At 36.3% G+C, this 15,958-nt stretch overlaps 1 protein-coding gene across 13 annotated transcripts in view; it reads left to right on the top strand.

The window, feature by feature from the left end:
* LOC117419698 (protein piccolo-like) overlaps positions 1-14,323 on the top strand; it is a 109,155-nt gene extending 94,832 nt beyond the window's left edge. For all 13 annotated transcript variants that reach the window (XM_058985881.1, XM_058985880.1, XM_058985871.1 and 10 more), the window contains 3 exons: positions 8,604-8,738; positions 9,480-9,625; positions 10,222-14,323. In XM_058985881.1, coding sequence (XP_058841864.1) covers positions 8,604-8,738; positions 9,480-9,625; positions 10,222-10,365 — 425 coding nt within the window. In that variant the 3' untranslated portion in view covers positions 10,366-14,323. The remainder of the gene's footprint in view (positions 1-8,603; positions 8,739-9,479; positions 9,626-10,221) is intronic.
* Positions 14,324-15,958: the final 1,635 nt, after the last annotated feature.

The raw sequence follows: 15,958 nt of genomic DNA, 5'->3' as shown, positions 1-15,958 counted from the left end.
AATCTGGCTAACAGTCAGTGACAATGGCTCATCAACTTGCCTTTTGACACCCACATGTGAATCACGTCCAGGGACTGTCTGGGGACTAACGGTCTGCTGAATCTGTCAATGAAAAAATGTATTTTGTGATGAAAATACTCTGTGAGAATAGAAAAAAAGGAAATCGCTAGCAGTGAATAATTGCTTTAGCTCCAACAGAAGGCGGCATGGCGCAAAGAAAGCATAATTGTTTCCTTGTTTGATATTTCAAAGGAGACAGCATCCCTTGTTCATGCTTGAATGGATCATTCTTTTTTAGAATGTTGTTTAAAATTGACTAATAACATTGTTGTGCCAATATACAGACTGTTGCTTTCAGTATTTTAAGGAGGGCTATTTTACAGTAAAAAAAGCTGTTACTTTAAGCCAGTTCCTTACAGTTCTAATAGAAGGGGGCATTTCTTTTCATCCCTGGAGTTGCTCATTAACTTCCCATGTTTTACTATTTTCCACTTATAAGGGCATCACAATCATTTTTTTTCTTTTCATTTTCTATAGGAATTGTGTTGCTCATAAGGTGTAGGAAAATTGCTTGTGCATGTCATGCTTGGTGGAGGACATACACTATACACTATGCAAGCTTCTCTACATGCTCCTTCAGTGCACCTCAGTCTTGACCTAATAAAACAAGCACGGCTGTAAAATTCAAAATTAGAGCTATCAGTATGATGATGAATGATGATGAATGACCATGAAATATGTCAACATTATGTAAAGAATAGTATAGAATAAAACACAGCAATGAAATGTTTATCACAATTTAATAAGAGGTTCTCCAGATATATGGAAACAGATATTGTTATATATGGAACAGATATTGTTTTGTGACATACAAATAAGTGTGCTTGTTTTAAAATGTAGTTGCCTGTATATCTAATTAATTAATTGTAAATGTGTTTTTCTGAATAAATAAGTTCTCCAGATATATGGGTAAATTATGACGTGTGACGTAAGTACGTACGACCGCCTTTACTATATCTCCTTTACAGGGGATTTCATCATCAGCAGAGGATAATTATCAGGACTGCTACTCAGTCCTATGCCTCTGCCTCTACCAGTTTTACTTGTATTGTTTTACGTACAGTCTACCTTGATGTCCAAATGCAATGCATTCTGTGATAAGGCTGCGATTTCTGTATCTGAAGTGAACAGACAGCGCTGGCTGTATAATTGAATTTGCTGCAGTATCTCTCAGATGATCGAAGGCAAGGTAATTGGATCTAAGTAAAATGCTCTTACACAGGCCTGGCACTGCACTCAGACAGCATGAAAAATGGTTTATAATGGCCATGCTTACACAGGGCATAAGAAACACACAACATGGCTTCTTTCCTGACATGCCTCAAAATATATGATGGCATAAAAAGTTACACAGCAAAGAAAAATGTTTAGTAACATAGATTAAAAGTACCAGTTAAATAATTGAGGCTATCTTCTTAGTTAAGAACCAGTTAGAACATAAGAACATACAGTAAGTTTACAAACGAGAGGAGGCCATTCAGCCCATCTTGCTCGTTTGGTTGTTAGCAGCTGATTGATCCCAGAATATCATCAAGCATGTTCTTGAAGGATCCCATTACTGGGGAGTTGGTTCCAGACTCCCACAATTCTCTGTGTAAAAAAGAGCCTCCTATTTTCTGTTCTGAATGCCCCTTTATCTAATTTCCATTTGTGACCCCTGGTCCTTGTTTCTTTTTTCAGGTTGAAGAAGTCCCTTCGGTCGACATTGTCAATACCTTTTTGAATGCTTGAATCAGATCGCCGCATAGTCTTCTTTGTTCAAAACTGAATAGATTCAAATCTTTTAGCCTGTCTGCATATGGCATGCCTTTTAAACCCGGAATAATTCTGGTCACTAGAGCAGCAATATCCTTTTTGTAGCGTGGTGACCAGAACTGAACACAGTGTTCTAGATGAGGTCTTGCTAATGCATTGTAAAGTTTTAACATTGCTTCCCTTGATTTAAATTCAACACTTTTCACAATATATCTGAGCATTTTGTTGGCCTTTTTTATAGTTTCCCCACGCTGTCTAGATGAAGACATTTCTGAGTCAACATAAACTCCTAGGTCTTCATAGATTCCTTCTTCAATTTGAGTACCTTCCTGTGGCAGGGCGGAAGCCCTACACATGGGGAAATATGTAGTTTTATTGTATATTTTTGCATTATTTGTTGTAAATTGATTTCATTAATTGTTTAACTGATGTTGCGCTCCGCCGTGGATGATTACCTGTCTGCGTGGAGCAGCAGCTGAAAGCAATGAGCTGTTCCAGCAGGCAGGTGGGCGTGTCTCGGCAGAGCGTTAATATAAAAACATAGCGATCGCTGTGATCGGGGCTGCTGCAAGGCCTGCCGTTTTCACGGCACCTATGATTTATAGTTTGTTGTATTGTGTTTTTATTTTTGAGTGTTTGTACAGTCGTGTATCGTCCTCTGTGCGCTACCATCGCTGGTAGCGTCACATGACATTGTTGTTTACTTTTTGTTTATGTTTATTGATTAAATCCCGTGCGCCTGTGTCGGCGTATCAACGTCAATATCTCTATCTCAGTCTCGTCTGTGTTCTCCTCGGCTACCTGAGGCAAGTTTACCAGGACTCTATCACAATTTGGTGTCAGAAAGGGATTGCTGTATCCTGCGCAATGGAAAATCGACCCGCGACAGAGAGACATTGAGGAGCAAACCCCTGAATTTTTTTGGGGGGGAGCAGGAGCAAGCCAACGACCACCAGCTTCAACCCGAGCGTCAGAGAGGGTGGAGCTTCGTGTCCGAAGGACTGGGAGGGAGGAGTGTCCAGCCCGAATGCCCGAGCGGCAGGAGCACGGTCCAATGAGGGAGGTGCGTCCTACCGAGCGTCGGAAGAGAGAGGTGGAGCTCCGGCCCCAGAGCCTGAGGAGGCGGGCCAACCACTTGAGGAGTTTCTGCCTTCAGTCCAGCCGTTGCTGCTGAAGCCGTCACTCACGTTCTCTGACGTCATGGGACTAACACGCACGCAGGAGTGTTGCTGCCTTTGGTCCAGCCGTAGCTGCCGGAGCCATCACTCCCGTGCTGTGATTTCACCAGCAAGCAGAGTTTGAAAGACTTGACCGCCGCAGGGGCTGCCCTCTGCAGAGGAGCCCCGAGAAGGGACACGGGGTTTAGGGGGTCACCATGGGGTTAGACGGGCACCCCGGGATTAAAAGCCCAGAGAGAGAAAATAATGGTGACGGTGGGGGGTAAATGTAATCATTTTGATAATTAATAGTTGTGATTTAATGATAATGTTTAGAAATATAATTATAGTGACGCTGATGGATTTGATGCTTGAGTGGAAGCTAACATTGGAGCCTGGCGTGTGTTGATTGTTGTTGCTGGCTCCAGTGTTCCCTCCCACCCACCCTTGTGATTTGTTTGTGTGTTAAAAATATATATATAAAAATTGTCGAATGGACCCCTATGGGTTCCATTCTGAGCGGGAGGATATGTGGCAGGGCGGAAGCCCTACACATGGGGAAATATGTAGTTTTATTGTATATTTTTGCATTATTTGTTGTAAATTGATTTCATTAATTGTTTAACTGATGTTGCGCTCCGCCGTGGACGATTACCTGTCTGCGTGGAGCAGCAGCTGAAAGCAATGAGCTGTTCCAGCAGGCAGGTGGGCGTGTCTCGGCAGAGCGTTAATATAAAAACATAGCGATCGCTGTGATCGGGGCTGCTGCAAGGCCTGCCGTTTTCACGGCACCTATGATTTATAGTTTGTTGTATTGTGTTTTTATTTTTGAGTGTTTGTACAGTCGTGTATCGTCCTCTGTGCGCTACCATCGCTGGTAGCGTCACATGACATTGTTGTTTACTTTTTGTTTATGTTTATTGATAAAATCCCGTGCGCCTGTGTCGGCGTATCAACGTCAATATCTCTATCTCAGTCTCGTCTGTGTTCTCCTCGGCTACCTGAGGCAAGTTTACCAGGACTCTATCACACTTCCATATGGTATTTATAGTGGACATTGTTATTGCCTGTGTGCAGTATCTTACACTTTTCTATATTAAATGTAATTTGCCATGTGTCTGCCCAGTTGCGTTTGCTGCTGCAATGGTTTTTGCCACTCCTCCTGTTTTTATGTCGTCTGCAATTTTAACAAGTTTGCTTTCTGAACCAGAATCTAAGTCATTAATGTAGATTAGGAAGAGAAGATGACCTAATACTGATCCCTGTGGTATTCCACTGGTTACCTTGCTCCATTTTCTCCACTAATCAGTACTTTCTGTTTTCTACATGTTAACCACTCCCTAACCCATGTGCATGCATTTCCTTGAATCCCTACTGCGTTCAGTTTAAATTTCAATCTAAATAAACCATGTTGTATGCTTTGCAATTATCCATTGTCGAATAATGTTGTTGCATCCTCAAAAAAATCAAGGAGGTTAGTTACACACAATCTCCCTTTCCTAAAACCATGCTGACTGTCTCCCAGGATACTGTTACCATATAGGTAATTTTCCATTTTGAATCTTATTATAGTTTACGTAAGTTTATATATAATAGAAGTGAGACTTATTGGTCTGTAATTACCTGGTTCGATTTTGTCTCCCTTTTTGTTGATCGGTATTACTTTTGCAATTCTCCAGTCTGTCAGTACAACCCCTGTGTCAAGAGACTGTTGATCTTGGTTAGTAGTTTGTAAATAACTTCTTTCATTTCTTTGAGTACAATCGGAGGATCTCATCCAGCCCATGGGATTTGTTTATTTTAAGAGCTCCTAGTTTCTTTAACACTACCTGCCTCTGTTATGCTAAAGTTCTTTGAAACTGGATAGGACCAGGTCGAGGTGGGGCGTATTCTCCTTTGTAAAAACTTGTGAAAAGTAATCATTTAATATATTTGCTGTTTTTTTCTCTTCATCTTTGATGTTGCAATTTGTATCTTTTAATGTTCGTCTGCTGTTATAATATTGGAAAAACCTTTTGGAATTGGTTTTAGCCTCCTTAGCAATGTTCATTTCTATCTCTCTCTTGGTCTTTCTAGCTTCCTTTTTGACTTGCGTTTGCAGTTCTGCGTGTTTTGTTCTTGGTCCCTTTTAAATTCTCTTTAAAGTACCTTTTTTCTCTGAATATTTTTTTTCATTTATCTGTTAAAACATTTTGGTCATTTTGTTTTACATTTTGATTTGTCTACTTTTGGGATGTAATTGTTCTGCGTCTCTAGTATTTTTGAAAAATAGCCATCCTTTTTCTGTGGATGTTTTCTCTGTTTTACTCCAGTCTACTTCTGTTAGTCTCTGTTTCATTCCTTCATAGTTTGCCTTTTTAAAATTGTAAACCTTAGCTTAATCGTTACTTTGGGAGTTTTAAAAAGCACTTCAAATGAGACCATGTTGTGATCTGAGTTTGCCAATGGTTCTGATACCTCTGTTTTAGTTATTCTGTCTTCGTTATTTGAAAAGACTAAATCAAGGCATGCCCCTCCTCCAGTTGGTGCCTTGACAAATTGCGTTAGGAAGCATTTGTCATTTCTACCTTTTCAATTTCGGCTGTCGTGCTTCCCACCGGGTTTTCCCATTTTATTTGGGGGAAGTTAAATTCCCCATTAGTATGGCTTCTCCTTTGCTACACACATTTCTAATGTCATTGTATAACAGATTGCAAGACAGATTGATTATTCAGGAAACTGAGCCAATTCAGGCTCATTCTGTATTGTATGGATTTTCAAGAATCCATTCGCCATAGCCTAGACTGCATGGTGACAGGGTCATTTTTAAAAAAATGTTTAACACATTACCTATTAAAAATTGCTGTTACAAAATAAAGTATTAACCGAATTTACAGGTTGTCAAACTGTCATCTATTTATAGTATAGATGCAATGTAGAACAACTTTTCATTTAGCTAAAAAAACACTTGCAGTTTATTAGTGTGCATAAAGCAATTAGTTTCTTAATTGATAGCACTGGACGCTGGTGAGTCATGTATAAATGACAGAATGTTTCTAAATGTTGACACCTTGTGTTATAGCTTAGTGAGGATTGATGTGTGTTTTGCTTGTAGATGGTTTCATGCCACAACATAATTATTATAAGAAAATGTATTTTCCTTTTTTTTTCAAGTAAACAGGCAGTCTTCTGAATAGGTGGTATCTGACAACAGGGACTGTAGATTTGGTAAACTGGGGCAATAAAAATGCCTTCTGCAGCACTTGTGTCTAAACTAGCCATTATTTAAATACCAAATATGTGGCCGTTTTAGTGACGGGTGTTGCAGAAGGCCTTTACGTGACTGAAGAGATGTGTAGCCTATTTGTCTGTTCCCAATCTCTATGGTAACCTGGGTTTAATGCACTAGGGGCATTACAGACTTCAGTAAGGGGTCAATTTACACTTGGTAACCATGGCTTTGCTTGGGGTCAGGAAAACATTATGTCAGAGTAAGAAACATTGCACAGCCATGCTTGATGGGGATATTTAGTTTACAATGTCTGAGGAGAGATGTTTAAAATAATTATCATGCTAAAATTAAATATACAAGCCTAAAGAAATTAATCAAAGTACTAGGAATCTTAAACAAAACAACGGTAAGCTCTGTTTTGTTAAACTTCCACACCTATAAATATTCACTTTAAAATAGACATATTATAAACTTTTGAGCTCCTACAGGCAGGTAATGTGTTGGTTAAATATTGCCTCCGGCTCTTTGGCTTATCATTGTTCTTGAGAAGAAAGCTCTTCTTGATTTCACAGAGGCTACTGATAGTCTAGCTGCTTCTTAAAATTGTACTTATTAATTGCAAGACCTGGTGAGACACAATTATTTCAGAAAAAATAAAACATTGGATAACTCAGTCCTGATTCCTGACTCATAATTATACAAATTCAAAAAGCAAATGCACCATCGCTGCATTTAGTATTTACGAGAGTATGCACTTAATCTGTGTACTTCTGCTGTGCCATGCAAGGCTAATTATATAGAATATGAAATGCTGCTGTTCCAGTTTACTGACTTACTCTGAATAAATCCTAAAACTAAGATTCAAACTCCCTGGTGAGATACGTAGACTATGACAGAGCACCAACCTTTCATATTGTTCTGTTCTGCAGTTATTCTTGGCACAGGTAATGAGGCTTAAAAATGTGGCAGATATGCACAAAATGGTCCCTACACTGTTCAGATGTGCCCTAGGCAGATGTGTCCCTGCAACATGTTAATTTAGTCTCAAAGAAGCCGAACTATTTAAATTTCTTTGCCATTGCTACATTTGTTACCAGCCCCATCTTGTGGACACATTTTGGTACTACATGAACTTATTAAAAATTCAGTTGCTGTCTGTCTTACAAATAGTGCCGTAAATGTATTTAGAATACTCAAAAATAGCTTGATCTTAACAGTGATCTTTATGTAGCATATTTTTGAATAAATCTTTATTTTTCCTTATAACTCAGAAATGTGGCTACTCATAATCTGAAGGTAGTGGCAGATGTCATGTGACATTTTTTAAATTACTTGAAACATTAAAATACAACCGTGCGAATTAATACATTTATTGTAACTGGTTTCATTATTACATAAATCAAACCATTACTGAGCATCTGCATTCAAGTAATACATATAAAAGCCCATGCTATAGTTTGTTGTTGTGTTTACCAGCAATGCATTTATAGAAATATAACACTTCCTCACAACAACACCACAACACCACCTCCTCTAAATCATAGTGATTGGCTTGCAATAGTTTAAGGAACAGCTAGTTGCTTGTTTAGGTTCCATTGCAGTAAAATGATCATAACTCTAAATAGCTGACATAATAAACTTGTGCAGATGGTGCCCAGTGGGACTGAGCTGCTTCAATCCATGGGCGTGCTCTCTGGAGCTGATTAAGGGACCTAATCCTAGAGCAAGAAGTACAGATTATCTGTACAAATAGCACAAGAAACCTCATTAGCAAACTGTACTAAGTTTGCATATCTGTTGGGTTCCCTTTCCACCCGAGCAGCTGAACATGTAGTTGCCTGGATGTCTGAGACTTTTGTGCCATTTGTTTTAAAAACAAAAATACAAGATTAAGCATACAAATATACAGTATTTATATAGGTTTGCAAGATATTTCTCGTGGTAATGATGTACTATTGTAACACATATCTTGGGTCATACTTTTCTGTATTTGCCCTGTTTTTTTTGTTGTTGTTTTTTTTCTGATGCCTTTATAGTAAGTTGTCCTTATAAAGTCTGTTATACCAGCCAAGACAATCATTCACACAATAAAAATTAGTTAACATTTCTCAACAGCGAAATTACTGTAGTTGCTTTATTGAGAAGATATGACACAAGTGTTTTGCTTTAAGTGTAAGAGATAAGTGCAGAATAGTTACTAGCTGTGTTGCCGCTGATATTTTTAAAACAAATCTTTTTAATAGACAGTTGTTCAATTTAATATTTTTTATTGTCTAAAATGTTGCCTTTGTGGATGAAGTGGGATGTAACATCCTAACTGTACTCTTAAGTCCATAAATAATTATATTGTAATGCACTTGTCCCATTGGGTTTTTACTGTTGAGCCCTTAATAACTAACCAAACTGTATCTTCTCTATAGGTAAAACCCAAATTATGGGGGAGATTAAAATTGCCCTGAAGAAAGAAATGAAGACTGAGGGAGAACAGCTTGTAGTGGAAATTCTTCAATGTAGAAACATCACCTATAAATTTAAATCCCCTGATCATCTACCAGGTAAACCATTAGGCTGTTAAATGAAAAATGCCAATAAAATCTGTTAATTGTTTATTTTAAAAAGGCTAAATGTATATTTATATACGTATATGTATATTATCTCTTTGTTCTTCTTAATTATGTCCTTAATCATAACATATTACTGTTTCTGCTCTCATGGATATGTGGGCACACTTCAGGTACGCAATGGTAATTTGACAGAAATGACCGGTGCACAGCCCAAGTGCACTCCCAGTGGTCATTTTTAGTTAGACCTTGCTTCAGTCTTGCTTAGAGACTCCCTCAAAAATAAACTACTCTGGAGAATTTAAACAGCAATACATGATTCTTAAGGACACATATCATTGAAAAAAAAAAATACAAATATATAATGCAAAGTGATATACTGTATCGAATCTGAAACATTTGACAGTTTGGAATGGTTTGTGGTACCCTACATGTATAAACAGCTGAGTAGTGACCCCAGATATACAGTATCGTTCCCCAACATAGTAAAGTACTGTAAATGTACACAATCTAAAATTCATTTTCAGAACAGACTGTGCATGTCATTTTTGAACATTTTTAGAAAACATTTTGATACAACAGCTCAACCTAATTTGAACAATAACTTAAAATAAATACAGTACAAGACAGTTTTAAAAGTGTTACATTGTACATCTGTAGCTTTCATATAATAATCAATATAATGGTGCAGAACTCATCCACAGACCTTCATTTTCTTCTCCACTGTTGTTGCAGATTTGTACGTGAAGCTGTACGTCATCAACGTAGCGACGCAGAAGAGAGTGATTAAGAAGAAGACGAGAGTGTGCAGACATGATCGTGAGCCTTCGTTTAATGAGACATTTCGCTTCAGCATGAATCCAGCAGGGCACTCTATCCAGGTAACTGTAACATTTATTTTTGGGTCGAGGGTATTACTGCACATACTTGACTTGCTGTAATGTATTCCGCCTGGTCCTAAACACATAGGCTTAAAAAGAAAATATGATAACATTGTTTGAATAAATAAAATCAAAGTTTCTGTTTGTTTAGGAACAGGCAGGATACATTACAGCAAGTCAGTAATTCTCTATTGGAGAAAAAAAAATCCAATGGCACTGTAGGAATAGCAGCTATTCATTTGTAATTCATACAGACTGGTGGCCATTATTTTAAAATGTGACCAACATTTTGTAATATCACAGTTCTAATTTTTAAAAAGGCTTAAAATATGGGTCGGAATTCTTATATTTTTTTTACCTCTTTAGAAATCAGTTTTGCTACCACTTTTATTTAAATAGCAATAGCAGATTTTTATTTATTTTTGTAATACATTGTAATAATTGAGGAAAGAAAGCTAATCAACTTTAAGTAATTTGTGAGGTGGATTAAAACCTGGGTAATAGATGGCAGCATTTACCTTACTGTACATAGAAATACTAATTGTGACTGTTTTACATCTACTAAACTAAGATAATGTCAACCTTTTTCCTTGCAGATGTTTCTGGTTTCGAATGGAGGGAAGTTCATGAAGAAGACTCTGATTGGAGAGGCCTACATCTGGCTTGACAAAGTGGACCTAAGGAAAAAAGTGGTTAACTGGCACAAACTGTTGGTCAGCTCCACACAAAGTCACGCATAACAGCTGTTCAGGATGTTTACACAACATTTATCTTGTTCCTTAGGAAAGATGATGTCCGGGTTCGTTGGTTTTGTACTGTTAGCTACTAGTAGACCACCAAAAGGGTGAGGAGAGAAAGTCCCAGTCATACTGAGGCTGCCACACTTCACAGAGGCCAGGTGAAGAAAGAGTTACAGAATATGACACCTTTAAAGTTCAAAAACAGGTACTTTCAAAAAATAAATGGAACTTAAAATCACATTTAACATCAGTGACTTACTTAACTAGCAAGGAAGAAAGAACTATGGGAAGGTGGCAGGGAAGCAAGTTGGTTCTCTGTGTGGCACAAAGGAGATATTTATTTTATGCAGTATAAACTTGTGCAGGGTATCACAAGACAGAATTTGCACATTGCACTCCTGAATAGTGTGAAGGTGCGTTTCTTGACACCTAGAGCTGTCATTAATGCATTGCACAAAGATTACGACAGGAACAAAGCTTTCAGGTGTAGTTTCTTTAGAAGTGGCATTCTAGTAACTATTACAATGAGAACTGATTTATTGGTGGGGTTTTAATGCATTTTACTAGGTGTTCCAATTGATGTTGACACGTGGAATCAATGTAATTGTTTTTTTTTTTGTTGTTTTTTTATATACTTAATAATTGCAACATAGTGGGCATTTGTTCGAAGAAAAATATTTTCTATTACAGATTTGAATCAATGTTTACTTATGTCTTAAGCATAGGTCAGGTTGTCATTTATTTTTCTCTTTACTAACACAAATTATTAAATGCATATCGCCTCAAAGGAGTAGCCCCTCAAATGTCAAACATACTGCATTTTCACATAATACATTCCTGGATGGCATCCTCATGTTATTAAGGACTATTCATTCTAAGTACAGATGAAGTTTATTCAGTATTCTACAGTACAGATATATGACATAGGAAAATACAGAATCAATGGGTTTCATATGCCAATGAAAACCCTGAACTAGGGTTGGGGGTATACTATAGCAGTATTTATGAGAATGTGCACTGTAAAGCAACACCTGAAACATCTGTATATTACAGTACAAAGGCTGTTTGTTATTACTTTTAAAAACAGCTTTGATCAGACCCTACTGTATGTTCACACTGTAATGTTACACACCTATGGAATATTGCTAGTGAATCAGATGGCTGGACTCTTCCGAAGCCATTTTATAATACAAAATGAACAATGCTGAACGAGACAAAGCATGATATGCCAAAACACAGTGTTTTGGTATATTATGTTTGGGATTACCATGGTGGGTTTTCAATACCCTAAGCACTTTTAAGGCCATGCTTATTTTTTTGAAGGTTTTTGCTAAAAAAAAAAAAATAGCCTAGAGAACCTCTGCTGCATTACATAACAGCTTGGCTACCATTTTATCTCAATGTTTTTTGGAAGTAGGATATTTATTATTTGCATACAGTTTAATATAGTAGGAAAACAATGGCCTCATAAAAAGTAAAGACATGAGCTTTCCATGATTTACTGACACAACTATGGTCTAAGGTTTACAAAAAAAGATATACAACCCTGTCAAGCAGATAACAAATGCAGAATTTGAAGGGCTGTTTGCCATTATTCACTTTAATACTACAATTGTCAGGACCTGTTGTTTTTAAAGGGTGTGAAGCAGCTCTAGGGTTGCCAGTGTAAAAAAAGAAAGAAAAAAAAAAGCTGCCAATGGTTTTCATGGAATTGTCAAAAATGGAATCATCACTGTGTGGTTGAAAAATAATCATCTGTGATTGTGTGCCAGGAAGTGGCAGCTTGGGACCCTCATGCAGCATGCCCCTGACAACAGTGTTTTGCAGTTATAGAACTCAGATAATTAATGTTGTGACAAAGTAGTTTTCTATTATTGTTTCCCAGCCATACTTGTATAAAACTGTACTGTACTGTAGACGTGATTAGACTGCAAGTGGTAAATATGTGTTTGTGGTCTGTTTAGACCAGTTCTATCCCATTTTGACATTTAAATTCTCCAAGAAGCAGAAGGTATCTCCTGGTATTTCACATCTTCAGTAAGTGCAGTATATGTGCTACTGCAGAAAAGCAGTCTCCAAGTTTTTAATTTGCAGTGAGTGCTTTTAATAAATTAGTGGAAGAAATATAAACTTCTTCGAAAATGACCAATATGTTTCAGTTCTAGATTAATTTTAAAGAGACTGAAAGTCTCTATATTATCCTTCATGAAATTAATTAAACGGGTCGGGATAATTGCCATGATCCTATGATATAAGAGGACAAGACCCAGTATTGCACACTGAATAACAATCTGACTGGCCTTCTATGGCACAGTGCTACGAGACCTGAGACTTTCAAATCAATACAATATCAATAAAGTTGTCAGCTATGCTCTTGCAGTTTTAAAAGGCACATGGTTGGTTTAAAAGTAAAATATGCTTACAACATGTACCAACCTAATTTTTTGTAACCAAATTCATAGGTTCTGTTGGAGTAATTCTATGCAAAACAGACATTGTGCTTGTAATGCATTTTATTAACAAATGAAACATAAGCAAACATTATGTCTGGACAAACTAATCTTATATAGAGAATTAACTTACTTTCTGTTTGTATATTATTCTAAATAATTATTTTTTTTAACCTGCCAGGTTGAAGTTTTAAAAGCTGTACATGGAGTTTGTGCACTTAAATTTAAGTTATACTTTGTATTTTTCATTGTATGTTATTGCATGCAATATATTCTCCAATTCACAAAGGTGTTCCTATATTGCGTTCATGTGGTACCAATTGAAGAGGAAGAGTTGATTCTGGAATCATACAGGAAAGGGGCACGTTTTGGGGCAACAGCAGCACAAAATATTTGTTTACAAACTGTTCCGACCTATTAATGAGAAGATATGCATACAATGTCTGTAATAATAATGTGGATTTACAGTTACCATTGTAAGTGGCTTAGTTGCTTTTCAGTACTCAAATTAAGGAGACGCTTCCTTCCTCTACATTCTCAGTGCACAGTTTCTTATTGGCTGCTCGTCATTTCATGAAGCATTTTACAGTATTTTTTTACAGTATCTGTTTCCTAGTTATTTATCAGTTGAACATTTCATTCAGAAAATATTAGTTACTTTAGAAATGAACAAACTCACAAATGTTTATAACAGCCAATACTTACCATACATATTATTTGAGGATTTGTATCCACAATTTAAATATTGCTTTTCCTTATATAGAATGATATGGTTGATCTTCTTAAATTTTCATGTGTGCTCCATATTTAGTTTTCATAAAGCTCTCTTGTTTTCTGGTGAACTGGAAACCAAGGAGTCTTATGATTATTGTGAATTGTGAGAATGTGGTTTCTTTATTTATAACCTTGTAAATATATATCATTTTTTCTACCAGAAGAGATTTACATATTTATTACTTTGATCTGGCATTGAGCATGTGAATGTGAAAAACGGATTCTCTTTGGCTGTATCTGTATAGTTGTCTAGTGATGTGCTCAGGTGAATATTTAATTGGCTGAATAGAGTGTGTGCTGTCAACCTATCAGAATCTGTACAGCAAACCTGAAGTTTTGCTTATTAAAAACACAAAAAATAAAATAAATAAATACAATTAAAAAATAATAATGATAAAAAACTTGAGTAGTTCCAGGAGAATTTCAATGTTTTCACATTGGATGTTGCATGTTTTGTTGGTGGTTTGTTAATATAATTTTTGCTTCCAGGTTCTATGTGAAAAAAAAAAAAGTATAAATTTAATTAAAGCAGTATGATAACTGTACAAAGATATGCTTGTTTATCTTGTCTGGGTTTTCAATCTGTGTAAAAAAAACAAAAACAAACAAACAAACAAAAAAAGAATAATGTCATGGTTTTGTGGTTGTACACAGGATGTATCTTGAGATATTATGCAATTTGTGCTGTACAAAAGGCTGTTCCCTCAGTCTAAATAATAAATATTCAAAAAATGCTTGTGGACATTATCTTCTTTATTTGAACCAGTGCACAATCTCTTGTTAAATTCCCTAGTGGACCCTTTTGTTTGTGGTGATGATCATCACAATTCTTATCTTGTAGCCATGCAAAACCATGAAAATAATAAGGACCAAGGCACTTCATTAAATCACTGGAAAAATATAGAACCCCTAATAATAAGCTATAGAATTAAGCTAGAGTACTTTAACACAGCCCGGTTTGAGCTATTTTAATTTAGAGGTTTGTAATGTGATTGAAAAGATTACAAGGATAAATGGTATGGTAGTTATTGGTAATAATATACCATAGTCAATATACAACAAAATGTATAAAACAACTTTCACATAAAGCTGAGGTCCACTTCTATGTGTAGCCTTGCTTAATACTGTTGAACAGTACTCTTTCTATAAAAACTCAAGGCTGTTAAATAATCTTGTCAGGAATACAATTAGCACTTTTACATAGATAGTGGGAGGTGTAGTTAGCACTAAATCCCATGGCTGTTAAACTAAGCACATGAGTGTTTTGCAACAACATTTTAATACCTGAACTCACAATATTAGGAAGTTCCCAGATACTTCCAAAACTTCCCTAACACTTAAGTTTTTAATTATTTATTTTATATTATTATGAACAATTTTATTTCAAACAAGGAAATGTAAATGTACATGTATCATACACAGTATACTATATACAATTAGTAATGCAGTCGTTCCAAGATGTGTATTTGATATACAGGTATGCATGGGTAATGTAATGTGTTTAAAAGTGGGGGGTGGGAGGTGGGGATAAAGAAGGACTGTCAAACGAAGCAAGGGTTTTGGGGTTTTTTTTGCTAAGAAGCTCTGGGAAACCTAATTTTTACTGTTCAGTTTTTTTCAAGTTACTGTTTTTGTAATAGTAAACCCACAAAATTGGGCAGGTGTTTCAGCATAAAATGTAGAACAAATGTTGTACAACCACAGGTAGCACCAAATGACAGAACCAGTTTCAGTGGCATATCTGTACAATGCTATTACATTACAACATGCAGCTTACTATAGGGAAGTGCTTAACAAACCAAATGAAAAACATGTACAAAATGTTATACTATTGTTTATTGAGAAATATATATATATATATATATATATATATATATATATATATATATATATGTTAACAGTTAAAATGCAAGGCCGTGACCAGATATGAGGCACCCAAGGCCTGGGCCTCGGTTAAAATCTTTAAAACATGTGATGAAACGTTGTCCACATTGACATGTGTTGTGCTGCTGGACAATATTTAAATTTTCACTTAGAGTTGTACAGTTATCACAGATTGGTTAGTGTCATCGACCAATATATGCATAAACCAGCCACTGACACTTTCTTTAACAGCAGTGCATGTCTACAACAGTTAGTGGGATTTTGAATATATATTTGTGTTTGAATAATTCAGTTGATGTGAATTCAATGTTTTTTAGTACCAGTAGATGGCAGCATTGGATTTCCAAATCACCCAAGGAGATCATAGTATAATTTTGGCCAGTTACATACAAATGTCACTTAAACGCATTGATAATATATTATAAAGAATGCACAGAAATAAATCTCAATTACATGCTTATCTTATATACAAATAACTGTGAAAT

Source organism: Acipenser ruthenus, chromosome 14, assembly GCF_902713425.1.
Source record: "Acipenser ruthenus chromosome 14, fAciRut3.2 maternal haplotype, whole genome shotgun sequence".
Classification (NCBI taxonomy): domain Eukaryota; kingdom Metazoa; phylum Chordata; class Actinopteri; order Acipenseriformes; family Acipenseridae; genus Acipenser; species Acipenser ruthenus.
This window is presented reverse-complemented; position numbering and strand designations above follow the sequence as displayed.